The sequence below is a fragment of the Rattus rattus genome, chromosome 1, assembly GCF_011064425.1.
Source record: "Rattus rattus isolate New Zealand chromosome 1, Rrattus_CSIRO_v1, whole genome shotgun sequence".
In the NCBI taxonomy this organism is placed as follows: domain Eukaryota; kingdom Metazoa; phylum Chordata; class Mammalia; order Rodentia; family Muridae; genus Rattus; species Rattus rattus.
The window spans coordinates 162,054,376-162,071,525 of NC_046154.1; the positions used below are offsets into that span (position 1 = coordinate 162,054,376).

Consider the following 17,150-nt stretch of genomic DNA (forward strand, 5'->3'; position numbering starts at 1 on the left):
TCTCTTAACATCAATGGACTCAATACAGAACATACTGGATACATAAAGTGGTCCCAGCATTTTGCTGCATATGAGAAACACACCTCAGTGATAAAGAGAAACAATACCTAAGTGTAAAAGAATGGGAAATTTTTTCCAAATAAATGATCTCAATATAAAGCTCAAATAGCCATTCTAATATCAAATAAAATTGACTTTCAACCAAAAGTTATCAAAAAAAGGAAGGACTCTTTGTACTCATCATATGAAAAAAATCTATCAAGATGAACTCTCAATTCTAAACATTTATGCTCCAAATGCAAGGGGACCCACATTCATAAAAGGAACTTTGCTGAAGCCCAAAGTGTATATTGCTCCATACACAATAATAGTAGGAGACTTGAACACCTCACTCTCATCAATGGAGAGATCATGGAAAGAGAAACTAAACAGAGACACAGTAAAACTAACAGAAATTGTGAAGCACATGGATTTAACAGTTATCTATGTAACATTTCATCCTAAAACAAAATACCTTCTCAGAACCTCATGGTTCCTTCTCCAAAATGGTCCATGTAATTAGTCATAAAACGAGCCTCAACAGATACAAGAAGATGGAACAAAAGCCCATGCATTCTATAAGATCACCACAGACAGAGGCTCTTCTTCAATAACAACAGTGACAGAAAGACCACATACATATTGAAGCTAAATAATGCTCTAATTAATGAGAACTTGGTCAAGGAATAAATCAATAAAGAAATTAAATGTTTTTAGAATTTAATGAAAATGAAGGCACAACATATCCAAACTTATGGGATAAAATGGAAGCAGTTCTAAGAGGAAAACTCATAGCTCTGAGTGTCTCCAAGTAGAAATTGGAGTGAGCATACATTAACAGCTTGATAGCACAACTGAAAGCTCTAGAACACAAAGAAGCAAATTCACCTAAGAGGATTAGACAGAAGGAAATAATCAGACACAGAGGTGAAATTACCCAAGTAGAAACAAAAAGAACTATTCAAAGAATCACCAAAACCAGAAGCTGATTCTTTGAGAAAATCACCAAGATGTAAAACTCTTAGCCAGACTAACCAGAAGGCACAAAGACAGTATCCACATTAAGAAAATGAGAAATGAAAAAGGGAGAAACAACTGAGCAAATTAAATTATATATATATATATATATATATATATATATATATATATATATATATATATATATATATATATTGTATCCTACTACAAAAACTATACTTAACAGGACAGAAATCAGTCAATTAGAAACAAAGAGAAAATACAAAAATAAAAAAAAAATCCATTATCTGGTTCTTTAAGAAAATCAAAAAGATGTATAAACCCTAAGCTAAAGTAGCTAAAGTACCCAGAAAGACAGTATTCAAATTAATAAACTTATAAATGAAAAGGGGATGTAAGAACAAGCACTGAGGAAATTCAAAGAATCATTACTTCAAAATTTGTACTCTACAAAATTGGAAAATGTAAACAAAATGGATGATTTTATAGACAGATACCATTTACCAAAATTACATTAAGGTCAAGTAAATTAAACACTCCTATAATCTCTCAGGAAATAGAAACAATTTAAAAAATTTCCCATCCAAAAAAACACCACTTAGGATCATATGGTTTTAGTGCAAAATGTTACCATACTTTCACAGAAGAGCTAATACAAATACTCTTTAAATTTTCTATTCCACAAAATAGAAACAGAAGGAACACCACCTAGTTTACTTTGTGACTCCACAGTCACCCTGATAACTAAAGCACACAAAAAGTCAACAAAGAAAGAATATTTCAGACTAATTTCACTTATGAACATTGAAACAAATTCTATTCATGGAAACTGAATCCAAGAACACATAAAAAATACCATTGAACATGATCAAGTTGTCTTCATCCCAGGGATGCAGAGATGGCTCAATACAAGAATATCTATCAATGTAATCTACTATACAAACAACCTGAAAAAAACCCCAGATCATCATCTCATTAAATGCTGAAAAATCATTTTACAAAATCCAATACCACTTCATGTTAAAACTTTTGGAGAGATCAGTGTGATAAAACCCATACCGAGACATAATAAAAGCAATACACAGAAAGCCAGCATCAGATTAAATGGAGTGAAACTTGAGCAATCCCACTAACAACAGGGACAATCCTGCCTACTCTCTCCCTATCTACTCAATATAGTACTCAGAATTCTAGCTAGAGCAATTAGACAACAAATGGAGGTCAAAGGGATACAAATCAGAAAGGAAGAAGTCATAACATGCAGGTGATATGATAGTATACATAAGCAACCTCAAAAATTCTACCAGAGAACTCCTTCAGCTGATAAACAAGTTCAGCAATGTGCCTGGATATAAAATTAATTCAAAGAATTCAGTAGTAGCCCTCCTTTATAAAAATGGTAAATGGGCTGAGAAAGAAATTAGGGGAACAACTTTCACAATGGCCACAAATTATATAAAATATCACAGTGTGACTCTAACCAAATAAGTGAAAGGTTTGTATGAAAATAACTTCAAGATGCTGAAGAAAGAAATTGAAGAAAACATCAGAAGATGGAAAGATTTCCCATGCTAATGTATTGGCAAGATTAGCATATTAAAAAATGGCCAGATTACCTAAAGCAATCAACTGATTCAATGCAATTCACATCAAAATTCCAATTCAATTCTTCATATAGATAGAAAGAAAAATTCTCAAGTATATCTGGAATAAGAAAAATCCCAGGATGTCAAAAATAATTCTCCACAATAAAAGAACTTCTTGAAGAAATCACCATATCTGACCTCAAGATATTCTACAGAGAAATAGTGATAAAAACATATGTTATTAATACAGGGACAAGAAGGTAGATCAGTGGAATAGAGTTGAAGATTCAGAAATGAACACACATATCTATTGTCACTTGATCTTTGTCAAAGGGGAAAAAGCATTTTCAACAAATGGTAGTGGTTCAACTGGAAATCAGCAGTAGAAGAATGCATATTGCCCCATTATTATCTCTTTATACAAATCTCAAATCCAAGTGGATCAAAAATCTCCACATAAAACCAGATTCACTGAAACTTAATGAAAGAGAAAGTGGGAAAGAGCCTTGAAATATAGGCACAGGGGAATACTTTCTGAATATAACACCAGAGGATTATGCTCTAAGATCAAGATTCAATAAGTGAGACTTCAAAAAATTAGAAAGCTTCTATAAGGCAAAGGACACTGTCAGTAGGACAAAATGGCAACCAAAGTATTGGGAAAAGATCTTTACAAATCGTACATGATAGAGGGCTAATATCTAATATATACAAAGAACTCAAAAAGTTAAGACTCCAGAGAATCAAATAACCCCATTAAAAATGGGGAAGAGAGCTAAACAAAGAATTCCCAACTGAGGAATATCCCATGATTGAGAAGTACCTAAAGAAATGTTCAACATCCTTAGTCAGCAGGGAAATGCAAATCAAAATGACTATGAGATCCACCTTTCACCAGTCAGATTGGCAAAGATCATAAACTCAGCTGAAAGCAAATGCTAGAGAGGAAGTGGAGAAATAGGAACACTCCTCCCTTGCGGGTGGAATCGCAAACTGGTAGAACCACTCTGGAAATAAGTCTTGTGGTTCTTTGGAAAATTGGACATAGTCATATCTGTGGACCCAGCTATGCCACTTCTGGGCATATACCCAAAAGGTGCTGCTACATATAACAAGTACGCATGCTCCATTATGTTTATAGCAGCCTTATTTATAATAGCCAGAAGCTGGAAAGAACCCACATGACCATCAATAGAGGAATGGATACAGAAAACCTGGTACATCTACACAATGGAGTACTTTTCAGCTACTAAAACCAATGACTCCATGAAATTCATAGGCAAGTGGATAGAACTTAAAAATATCATGCTGAATGAGGTAACATAGTAAAAAAAGAACACATATGATATGCACTCACTGATAAGTGGATATTAGCCAAAAAGTAGCTTGGAATACTCAATACAACTCACACACTATATGAAACCCAAGAAGAAAGAATATCACACCAAGTTGTGTATGCTCCAGTCTTACTCAGAAGGGGGAAGAAAATAATCTCAGGAAGGTAGAGGGAGAAAGGGATCTGGGAGGGAGAGTGTATAAGGAGGGAAAAAGCAGAGTCAATTCAGTTATGGGAGGTGATGTGGGAGAAAAAAAAGAGAGTCAGGAATTTTAAAGGAGCTATGTAGCAGTGGGGGAGAAAGACCTAGGGGTAGGCACTAGAAAGTCCCAGATGCCTGGGACCCAGAGTTTCCCAGGACCCAACATTAACTAAAATACACAACAGGGGGAGGTAGAACCAGTAGAGACCATATACAGTGGATAGTCTTGGACCCTATTTGAGCAATAGGGCCACGCACCCACCTCAAAAATATTAATACAGAATTCCTTCTGTCAAAAGTAAATGTAGAGAAAAAGAGTGGAGCAGAAAATAAAGGAAAGGCTGTCCAGAGACTGCCCCACGTCAGAATCCATCCCATCTGCAGACACAAAACCCAGACACTATTGTTGATGCCAAGAAGAACTTACCGACAGGAGCCTGGTGTAGCTGTCCCCTGAGAGGCTCTGTCAGAGCCTGACCAATACTGTTGTGGACATACCTAGCCATCCATTGGATTGAGCATGGGGAACATAATGGAGAAGTTAGGTAGGAGCTGAAGGGATATGCACTCTCTGTCTTGTACTGCAGTGGGACCCCTTCCAACCCCTTAACTGGCACTACCAAAGTCAGACAAACTCAGCTAAAGCCTACACGCAACTGGTGATCCACATAGACCCACAACGAAACTCAAACTCTAAGCTAGTTCAAAAGGCTAGGCCTTTTTCTGATCTCTGTCTCTGTCTCTCTGTCTCTGTCTGTCTCTGTCTGACTGTTATCTTTGTGTCTGTCTCTGTCTGTCTCTCTGTCTGTGTCTGTGTCTCTGTCTCTCTGTCTCTCTGTCTCTCTGTCTCTCTGTCTCTCTCTCTCTCTCTCTCTCTCTCTCTCTCTCTCTCTCTCTCTCTCTCTCTCTCTCTCCCTTTCTCTGTCTCCACTTGTTCCTGGTAACTTACTCTACCATGATGCTGACCAGACTCCACTCTCTGCCCCTTCCGCAGCCCCACAGCAAGGTCTTAAGCACAGATCGAAGAGCTGTGTTTTAGAGGACAGCTTACTGAATGTCTTTGCTTTCCCTGCCTGTCAATCCGAGCAGAACCTAAGACATTCTGCAGGCTGAAATGTTAGATCTACCCTGCCCTTGCCTTCTTGCATTGTCCAGCTGGCTGCCAACACTGGGGTTAGAAACAGAGACAGAGCACAACTATCGTTACTGCCTCTCTGACACTGGTGATAACTGTGCTATCAAGCCTCTATCCTTACTCCTTTGAGCTTTTCTTCCAAGTTATCCTTTCATCTCCTTCCTCTCTACATTTAGGCATAAACCAGCCAAGAAACAGGGAAAACAAAGGGACCTGTTTTCTAGACCACACAGCAGCAGCATGGTCCAGTGGTCCCCTCTGTCTTGAACCTAGGCCAGCCATAAACAATGGGAAAATACACATGAAACCCCAAATTTTTCAGTCGTTGCTTAAATGCTTATTCTCCCTAAGAGGAACACATAAGACAATATTCATGCTTTTTAATAAAAAATGTTCATGCTTATTATTTTAAATGTGTATTTTCTCCCTAACAATTGTGGCTCATGTCCAAAACAATATTCAATTTGTTTAAATTGCTTTTAAGGTTTAAAATCAACTCCCACAGGTCAAACCGACTATATTGATAACCATTATTTAATCTTTAATTAACAATCAGTTTCCTTTTACAGACAAGCTGTTACCGCCTATTCCAGATGCAAAATTAACATCTTTTTTTTAAATATAGTATGGATTCTTTTTTTTTTTCTTTCCTAACCTGAGTATTTCTTATTTACATTTCGATTATTATTCTCCTTCCCAGTTTTCGGGCCAAGATTCCCCCTAACATCTCCCCCTCCCTTTCCATATGGGTGTTCCCCTCCCCATCCTCCCCCCATTGCCGCCCTCCCCCCAACAATCTAGTTCACTGGGGGTTCAGTCTTAGCAGGACCCAGGGCTTCCACTTCCACTGGTGCTCTTACTAGGCTGTTCATTGCTACCTATGAGGTTAGAGCCCAGGATCAGTCCATGTATAGTCTTTGGATAGTGGCATAGTCCCTGGAAGCTCTGGTTGGTTGGCATTGTTGTTCATATGGGGTCTCGAGCCCCTTCAAGCTCTTCCAGTCCTTTCTCTGACTCCTGTAATGAGGGTCCCATTCTCAGTTCAGTGGATTGCTGCTGGCATTCGCCTATGTATTTACTGTGTTCTGGGTGTGTCTCTCAGGAGAGATCTACATCCGGTTCCTTTTGGCCTGCACGTCTTTGCTTCTATCATCTTTGTTGTTGTAAAAATATAAAAAATAAAAAGTATTGGTGTCTTTTACCCCACTAGTTCTGCACCACGGTGCCCCAAGATATCTGCTAGATATCTTGACAGAAACACATCCCAGCCATGCACTTTCCTATACTCAAACCCTCACATAAAAGAACACACAACACAATAATCTTAGATAAAATTAATAAGATATAATTGCCCACGTAAACATACAAAGCCCAGTACCATCCATCCCTTAGGAACATGGATAATAACCTGTAAATACACAGAGCAGAATCTTAACATCACCTGCCATGGCTTCTCCCCCTATCCTCTCTCCTGTGTCTCCTTCTCCTCTAGTCTCCTCCTCTTGCTTCAAACTCTCTCCCACCCATCCTTACTTCTCCAACAGTGACAGGCCTCCTTCTATCCTGTACCTGCCCTTCACCTGTACTTTACAAATGCAATGGGGAGAAAGTTCTGGTGAAGTAACCTGATTCCTGAGTAAGTGACTAGGCAGCTGTCCTTGGAACAGTGGAATTAGCATCAAAATATAAATAACTCGGGGTTGAGGATTTAGCTCAGTGGTAGAGCGCTTGCTTAGGGAGCCAAGGCCCTGGGTTCGGTCCCAGCTCGGAAAAAAAAAAAAAAAAAAAAAGAAAAAATATAAATAACTCCAGGGCAAACCACAACATATCTTCTCTAGTTTGGTGGCTGTATATGTATGGGCCACATGTGGGGCAGGCTCTAAATGAGTGTTTCTTCTGCCTCTGTTCTAAACTTTGCCTACCTATTCCCTCCCAAGGGTATTCTTGTTCCCCTTTTAAAGAAGGAGTGAAGCATTCACATTTTGGTCATCCTTCTTGAATTTCATGTGTTCTGTGCATCAAGGGTAATTCAAGCATTTGGCTAATATCCACTTGTCAATGAGTGCATACCATGTGTGTTTTTCTCTGATTGGGTTAACTCACTCGGAATGATATTTTGCAGTTACTTCCATTTGTCTATGAATTTCGTAAAGTCATTGTTTTTGATTGCTGAGTAATATTCCATTGTGTAGATGTACCATATTTTCTGTATCCATTCCTCTGTTGAAGGGCATCTGGGTTCTTTCCAGCTTCTGGCTATTATAAATAAGGCTGCTATGAACATAGTGGAGCACGTGTCTTTGACCGCAGGGAGACAAATAACCCTATTAAAAAATGGGGTTCAGAGATAAACAAAGAATTCACAGCTGAGGAATGCTGAATGGCTGAGAAATACCTAAAGAAATGTTCAACATCTTTAGTCATAAGGGAAATGCAAATCAAAACAACCCTGAGATTTCACCTCACATCAGTGAGAATTGCTAAGATCAAAAACTCAGGTGACAGCAAATGCTGGTGAGGATGTGGAGAAAGAGGAACACTCCTCCATTTTTGGTGGGATTGCAGACTGGTAAAACCATTCTGGAAATCAGTCTGGAGATTCCTCAGAAAATTGGACATTGAACTAACTGAAGACTCAGCTATACTTTTCTTGGGCATATACCCAACATATAACAAAGACACATGCTCCACTATGTTCATAATTTACATCTTAAACTCTTCCTCAGCTGTCCAATGGAGATTTAAAGGAAACCTTCCATGACCAAATTTCTTGCTTTTCTAGAATCATAACAGCAAACCATGATGTGCTCCCAAGCAAACCATTACAGGCTTAACACAAACTACCCACCCTATGCAGACATGCCCCTGCTGGGGTTCTATTCCTCTGTTGTGATTACCCTATAGGTTTATCTACAGTGTGGCTCCCACAGATCCAGATAAGACTGAATGGTATCATCTCCTTGTATCTTTCTGGAACAATAAAGCTGCCTTCCTCTAGTCACATCACCTGACCAAAGACTCTCAAGATACATGCTGAGATCACAAATGACAGCTGAGACCCAGAAAGGACAGACTTGGAACCTTCCAGCTATAGATGAACTCCCTTGTCAAAGTCAAATGGCTAATAAACTTGGGGAAGTTACATGATAGTAAGGAAAACATAATGTCTATCTAGATTAATCAAATGTTTAAAACCAATGTTAATACCCTCACAAACTGTACAACCCATGGAACAATTACTTAGTTCAGTAATCTTGTCTTCCCAACACCTCACCGTCACCCATCCTTACCCCTCTAATTAGTTGTGCTACCACTCCGGCCTATGTAGTGTTTTCTTTTGGATACTTCAATTCCACCCAAAATTTTCACTACAAATGACACCATCACTCCAGAGACACCTCTGTTTTAAAAAAAATAAAGGGGAGAAGTGGGACCATGAAAAGCAGCCTGGTTCTTGGTTGAACTAAGGCTAGAAACCCTCATGAACCTGAAGGGACAGTAGACATTTTGCCTGACTCTTGGGAAACCAGGCCCCTGTCACTAGCCACAGCCTTCCATAGATTTGTGGCCATCAGTCATGTAAGGGTAACACTCTAAGCCCTACAGAGTTGGAGGACGTGACCATAGGTCACATAGGTTTTAGATAGAGCTCCATTTTAATGAAGTGCCTAAAGGCTTAGCCAATGAACTTTTCTTCCCAGACACTTCTTCCTGCAAAAAGCATTTAATCTCAGGCCCACCCTGACAAGTGGGATATGGTTTTACTCATTAACTTTCTGCCATGACAATGAATGTCTTTAAATCATGGACTGCTTCTGTTTATCAGGATCTGCTATGGGAAGCCACAAAGAAGACTTTTGCCTACTGAGCCCCCAGCTAATCTCCTGTAGAAGGTTTCCCTCTGCTCCCAGCCATGGCTGCCACTACAACCAAGTCAATCCAAGCCCACTGCCATAAAGACGATGACTATACCATGGAATGAGCCATAGCACCCCTCATTTCCCCTTCGATCCTGGGCTAGATCCAGCCTATGGGTCCCCACTCCATTCTCAGTTCTTGTGTGACATCCAGTGGTACCTGAATGCCCTAGAGCTTGAGAACCAGATGGCCCTAGCCTAATCTAGCTCTGGTGGTCCTGTGCGTCAAGTGCCTCAGACTTCCCTTCCCCACTCATGGAGTGGTGTTCTGTGGCTTCCCTACAGCTAACACCCACTCAACAACAGCGTAGGGTGAGCATACTCAACTCCTGTGTCCCACCTATGTCCCACGCGCGACTTCCAAGAAGCACACGGGACATAGAAATTCTTGCTATGAGTGACTTTATTCCTCTCTCATGGTGGAAGCCCCACGCGCCGGCCAGGCGCGCCTATTTAACCCTCAGGCAGGCATCCACACCTGATTGGTTGCTTACTCATGATCTCATCAGGCACGCCCCGGAATGGGCAAAGACCTGGCACGAAGGCACTCTTGCACATGTGCACAGTTAACTTCCTGAGAAGGGGGCAAGCTGGCGCGGCGAAGGTTGGCACCATCTTGACTGACTTGGCCTTCCACGTGGGGCGCAGTGGAAGCCAGCGCCATCTAGTGGTGGCGCATGTTATTGCGGCCCTCTACACACCTATAGTGACTGATTCCTGTGGTGGAGCAAATGTGGGACTCCCACCATAACACTACAGGTGTGGGGGTGTCGGGTACTTTCATAGAGGCAGGGGGAGGTAAAAGTGGATGAGGGTGTGTGGAGGGGAAACTGGGAAGGAGAAAAATATTCAAAATGTAAATAAATAAAATAACCTAATAAAAAAAGAAAAGAAAGAAAGAAAAATATGGAATCAATTATTCAGTATTCACTAATAAAAAAGCAAAAACAAAATAGGAAATTGGTGGAACATTTAGTATGGTAAAATCTCATGTCTGCATTTGTAGAGTGTATAAAATACAATAAAGTACATGAGAAACAATAAAATATCTGAATGTGTCATTATTTAATACCTATAGTTTGGTATAATACAGGATATATTATTTATATTATTCAAAGGATTTGAAGAAAATGTGTGGCTGCAAGTTTAGGGCAAAAATAGGTCTGTGTGCACTGTTGTAGCTCTGGATCTCATATGATGGAGCAAATATCAGTCTTGAAGTTATAAAATAATGAAACAAAAACAAGATACAGTCCCAACTTTTGAAGATATAAATGTAATGCTCCTTTTATTTCCCAATTCTTCTCTGCAGTTTCAGAACATATTAATTATAAAATATCAGTTAGACTGTCATAGAATAGACTATTGTAGGAAAGTTTAGCCCTGGGTTTAACTAATCCCAACTAAATTGAGAATAAATTATCTCCTGGGCATACACTTGGGTCGATGCATTTATTAACAAAATTGCTTGACCAAAGGGAAGCCAGCTTGGACGTTATCAGTTGATTGGTACACTGTTTCTCTGTCTCTATATTGTTTGTTTGTTTAAGAAAGATGTGTGATGACATCGCTTCATTCACGTCTTGAACTTCTGCTTGCATCTTGTTTGTCTTTATTTTAGTGTCTCACGGATTTATAGACTGTCCAGAGAAAATAAATATATATTTATATTTGTGCAGCTTTTAATTATATCTTATCCAGAGACCTTCAAAATGTTTCACCTTCTATTATCTTAAAAAAGTATCAGGTGCTTCATTTTCTTAAAGAATTCCAAGGGTGACAATCGTATGCTCATATCACATCCAGTTTCTGTGAAATGATAAAAAAGATTACAGGTAGGGGCTGGGGATTTGGCTCAGTGGTAGAGCGCTTACCTAGGAAGCGCAAGGTCCTGGGTTCGGTCCCCAGTCCCGGAAAAAAAAAAAAAAAAAAAAAAAAGATTACAGGTACATTTATTTCACTTCAAAGTGAGGCAGGCCATTAGCAACCTTAGAAGACATTCCACATGTACCTTTTAGTGTGACAGCATTCAGTACAATAAACAGAGGCAAGAGCAAATGACAAAACCGTGTTCTGAAGAATATTATGAATATGTTTATTTTTAGTTTTTAAGTGGCAGAATTTAAGTCATGTCTGACTATTGTAGGGCTTTATATCTGAGTGATATTACCGTATATACTAAACAGTGTGTTTAATATTTGTGGACAAATTCATTCTTATCCATCATTGAAAGGTTGAATTTACTGAAAAAAATAAGGATACTCAAATTATTATTTAAATATTTTTATTAATGTTAATTTTACTTTTAATATATTTTAACTATTTTGTATATCATGTAACAGTTATCCATCAGTTTTGACGACATTTTGATGGAAAACATATATATTCTTAAAGACAAAAAACATGGAGACTCAGAAGACTAAAGTAGAAAGATGAATAATGTTCATTTTCAGCTTCAGCACTTAATGACTTGTTGTACTGCACAGCACAGAAAGTGGAACGACAGCTTTGATAACTTATACCACAGACCCTGTGATGTCTTTAATTATCAGGAGAGAACAGGAATGGTAGAAAGTCATAAAGATTACAGTATAGAGTTCAGCGGTTTGAGAATGTAAATCCTGTAGATAATTTTATTTATTCTGATAATTGTATGAGAAGGATGGCACTATTATAATTCGAGATAAAAAAATTGTATGAGTTCCCATGTCCTCAAGAAAGTTTAGGTGTGAAGTCACAAATAAACTTAGTACAAACAGTTAAAATAATATTTGTCTCTGAATTTATAGAAAATAGTTTTATTTCTGGCTCTGCTTAGTTATTTTCTTTGGCCCATGTTTTAATTGTCACAAATCAAAATGTATTTTTTGTGCTTGTTGTATTGTTGCAAGATAGAGTCTCTTTGTGTAACCCTAGCTAGAACAGTCAGGGTGTTCTTGAACGAGTAGAGATTGGCCTTCTGCTTCCTGAGTGCTGGGGTTGAAAGCTTGTGGTGCCGTCACCCAGCTTAATTTGTTTTATAATAAAAGAAAATCTAGTCTCATTTAAGAGTTTACAAACATTTATATCCTTGGCCATTTAAAAATAACACATATTGGGCTGGATAGATGGCTCAGGCATTAAAGACTAGGATTATAACCAAAAATATAAAAACAACACTTAAGCACGATATTTAGGTTCAGTAAATATGCTTGGGTTTCTGCCAATAAACTATAGAAGTTTTGAAATAGTAATAGAATTGAAATCAAATGTTATATATTCAGTCTTGAAAGTATATAATATGTGAAATCAGAAAACTTGTTTCATATTGAAAATGAAGATACTATTAAAATATTGTCACACAAATCTATAGTTCAAAGGTATCCTACACTTATATACATTATGACTGTATGCAGAGTTTTCTTTATCATTGTTGAAGGGGCTTTATACATACACTTATAAATATTTTTTCTATTTAACAAGATGGTTTCTGTCAAATAGGAGTGAGCAAATATCGTTTTTCTTCATTGACTATTATAAATCAATATTTAAACTTTAATTCTCTTACATTAAATTTTTATTTGAATTTTTTAATCATTAGATTTTTGGAAAAAAACAGCATGAAAACCTCTTTATGATCATCAAGTTTGTTCTCTGGGGCATATCAGGCACACCAGAACTTCAGGTTGTGATTTTTATCTTTTTATTCCTTGCTTACGTGTTAAGTGTCGCTGGAAACCTAACCATCATCACTTTCACCTTGCTGGATTCTCAGCTAAACACTCCTATTTCTTTCTTTCTCCAGAACTTCTCCTTCTTAGAAATTATATTCACCAATGCTTCCATCCTTAGGTTTTTGGGGTCAATAATCACTGAAGTCAAGACAATTCCCAATAACAACTGTCTGACTCAGTTATTTTTCATTTCCACGGGAGTGTCTGAGTTCTTTCTTCTAACCGCTATGTCTTATGATCACTATATTGCCATCTGCAAGCCACTGCACTACACCGTCATCATGAATCAGAAAGTCTGCACCCTTCTTATCCTTACCTCATGGTTGGGAGGGTTTCTGATCATCATTCCATTGCTCGTGCTATATCTTAAGTTAGATTTTTGTGCTTTGAATGTCATTGATCAATTCTGCTGTGACTACTTCCCCATTCTGCAGCTCTTCTGCTCAGATACATGGTGTTTAGAGACAATCGGCTTTTATTTTGCATTTGCTACTATGCTGTTCACACTGGCCCTAGTGATCTTGTCATACATCTTCATCATCAGCACAATTCTGAGGTTCCCATCTGGAGTCAGAGGAAAAAAACTTTCTCCACCTGTTCCTCTCACATGATTGTCACCTCTATCTCTTATGGTAGCTGGATTTTCATGTATGTCAAACCTTCTGCAAATGAAAGAGCATCACTGACCAGAGGAGTGACTGTTCTCAATACCTCAATTGCTCCCATGCTGAACCGTTTTATTTACACCTTGAGAAATCAACAAGTAAAACGAGCCTTCAAGGATTTGATTAATGAAGTAGTGTTTGATAGGAAAAAATGAACATACTGGTTAACATGAATGTCATTGCACCTCTTCAAACATGGAGAAATCAAACTTTAATTATATTATGATCACCTTGGTTTTAGCTTCTTAAAAATTATATTGTGTGCATGACTGTTTGTCAGCTTGCATATCATATATTCCTGTATACCTGTTGAAAGCCTTGTACCCATAGAGGCTAGAAAAGGGCATTGGGTCTCCTAGGTATAGGGTTCCTATAGCTGTGATCCATTATGTTGGTGCTGTGAATCGCACCAGTGTCCTCACAAGGAACTGGAAGAACTTTTAACCTTGAAGCCACCACTCTAATCCCTGAACTTTCCTTGTGATATGAAAATAACTGTGTTATATTTTCTTTAAAACTTTATGGGAATTATTTACTATTTACTCTGTATTGAAGCATTCCACCATGGGGGAGATAGAATCACTGTGAAATGGTATGGAACATTTGATAGATACCTGTATTTTGGAATAAGAACCTGCTTTCATTGTATCTTTCTTTCCAATCATATGATGTTAATGCTTGTGTTTTCTTCACACACAAACATATGGGTGATTTACGTGCCTGTGTGTATGGAGGTCAAAGGACAGTATTGGGGTCTCTCCCTTTCCCCTTTTCCTGGTTTCTTTAAGCCAGAAACTCTTACTGAGCTTAAATTTCAGATAGGTTTGATCAACAAGCCCAACTGATTTTGTTTCTGTTCCCTTGTTTCAATGTCCACTTGTTTCTCTTCCTTCAGTTCTTGGATTATAAGCAAGAATGGGACTATGCTCAGACTTTATGTGGCTACTAATATCCAAACTCTGTTCCTCATGGTGGTACAGCAAGCACTCTTAACTGGGCATCTCCCATGTCAAGTATACTGTAAATTTTTTAAAATACATTAGTCCCTTAGTCTGGTGGCAGAAAACACATCATACATTAATCTCATACAATTATGCTTCATCCTTCATGCTACATGGAAGGTATGTAAAAATCCCAAATAATTTTAAATGGCTTGTGTTTTTAGGAAGCTTTTAAAAGATTTGCTTTTTCATCTCTTCAGCCAAATTAATACAAATACTTTCTATAAAATGGGAAAACTAAGATACAAAATCATTGCATAGTAATAAGCTAATTCTAATGCTACCGAAGCCATTTTGGATGCTATAAAATTGTATAGAAATTGGAGATAATTTATATCTATGTATTGAACATGCAGAAGATGACAGAAGATTGTGATTTCAGCCTTGATTCATTACATAACAGCTTCATTTAAGTTTCTCATGCTTTATGATTTCATATGTGTTTAAAATGAATTATATAAACCCACAGATTCGCTCTTCCAATTACCTCCTCCCAACCTTATCCCCTCCATGTCTTGTTTGTTTGTCTATAAGCCACCTAGTGATCCCCGTATGTTCATAAATGTGAGAATACATGTAGTGTATGGGGAATGTACCAGTGTTTACATTCTCATAAAACAATGAATCTCTCTCTTCCTCCCAACTCTACACTACCAATAGCTCCTTAGTAAGGAGCGGGTTCTGGAGATTATCCCCCTTCTCTGTGCTGTGATTTTGATTGGCTTGATCTTGTACCCCATGAGTGTGGTAGGCATGTAATGTCCAACAGACAGTATTCATAGCATGCCTCCCATCTTATGGTCCTTATAGTCTTTCCACTTCCTCTTTCTTGGTGTTCTGTCAGCCTTGGTGGAGGTTGACTAAAATAGATGACCATTTCTAGCTGAGCACTCAGTCACTCTATGCGCTTTGGCCAGTTATGTACCCCTCCACTGACTGTTGCTTATTTACAAAAGAAGCTCTTCTGACAAAGACTGAGAAAAACTCAGTTCTATGGGTATGAACATACATGTTGAGAGTAGAGGTGCTCAAAATGTAGGTCATTTAGGAATCAAATGATACTTTCACAGTGATCACCTAAGACCTTCGGAAAACGCAGAAATTTAATTATGATTTATAAAAGTAGCAAGATTACAGTTATGAAGTAGTGAAAAAATAATCTTATGGGTGGTTTCATCTCAATGCAAGCCACTGTATTAAAGAGTCACAGCATTAGGAAGATTGAGAAACCACGGATTTAGAAGGTATTTGTCAGCATGGCCATTTAAAACGACTTGGATCTATGACCTTTTATCCAGGTTTATTCAGGTTCACAGAAAAAATATATAATTCTGTTCTGTGAAGCAGGCCTCAAATCTATTCATAAACTGGTTACTTATCCCAAACAATCTTGTTGCTATTGGACAAGTGGACACATTTTTGTCTAGCACACAGTATCACAGCATGCAATATATAGTGATGAGTTTGCTCCCCAGCAATCTATATGGAACTTTTCAGCACGATGAAAACTTGTAGCCAGAAGAAAATTATCTGGGTAGCTTGAGACTGATTTCTCTATTTCCTGAAGTGCCAGCAGTCAAAGCATGAAGTGTCTTCAGAACTGGAGTTCTTATCATGTCTTATGTAGGATGACTAAAGGAAATGGTAATAGCCTGTGTACTTTTGCAGACCTTGGGACTCATCTTTATGAATAAATCACAGGGAGAGATCTGATACCTTGTAGGGCAATTTTTATTTAACAACCAATGTCTTCTGGGAGTTACATAGTCTATCTATAACTCCAGTTGAATTCTTGTTTTAACATCGTATTTTAAAATTAATAGCTCAACTTTCATCAAGCTAAGTAAATTTCCTCAAACTCTATTGTGAAATGCTATATTAAATTTACATTGAATTGCATATTTTGTTTTAGTATATAAAAACTAACTTTTCTACTGATTTAAGTTCTTACTCTAGTTTAATTCAAATACATTAAAGAAGCAGTTCTTATAGATAATACATTTTTCATAGCAGATGTAAGTTATTTGACATTTGATAGCCATATGGGTTGGTGCATAATACATAAGCTCTCTGAATATGATGCCTAATTTATGAATAATAATAAAAATTTTGAAGAACCAAATGATGTTAAAGATTAAGTTTATAGTCATTAGAATAAATAGTACCTTTTATAAATTACAGCTACTGTGAACATCCTTCCCCAAGTTAATTAATTTCATTTGAAGGAAATATTACAGAATTACTACAGTGAGCTTTTGAAGCCTGTATGCGACATTTACATAATGAAAAATTATTTATATAATGTCACTGACTTCTCAGAAAATCTAGTGAAATTATTATTGCATTTAAAAAACCTGAAGATTAAGGAAATTAAGATTAAGAAAATTCAGCACCAGAAATCCCCTTTAAATGAATATTAGTGCTATTATTCTGTCTCTCTAATGCCAAGCTTATATTTAATAATATAATATATTATATATTATAATATAATATATTTAATTAATATTTTAATGACAATAGTTTTTTCTCTTACAACATTTTCTGATCATGGTCCCTATCTTCTCTAAGATTCTTACAC

At 37.5% G+C, this 17,150-nt stretch overlaps 1 protein-coding gene across 1 annotated transcript; it reads left to right on the forward strand.

Annotated features, from left to right (window-relative positions):
• Positions 1-12,806: 12,806 nt before the first annotated feature.
• On the forward strand, positions 12,807-13,726 carry LOC116889967 (olfactory receptor 6C3-like). Its single transcript, XM_032890764.1, is given in 2 exon segments — positions 12,807-13,470; positions 13,473-13,726. Coding segments are annotated over 2 exon segments (918 nt in total).
• The last annotated feature ends 3,424 nt before the right edge of the window (positions 13,727-17,150 follow it).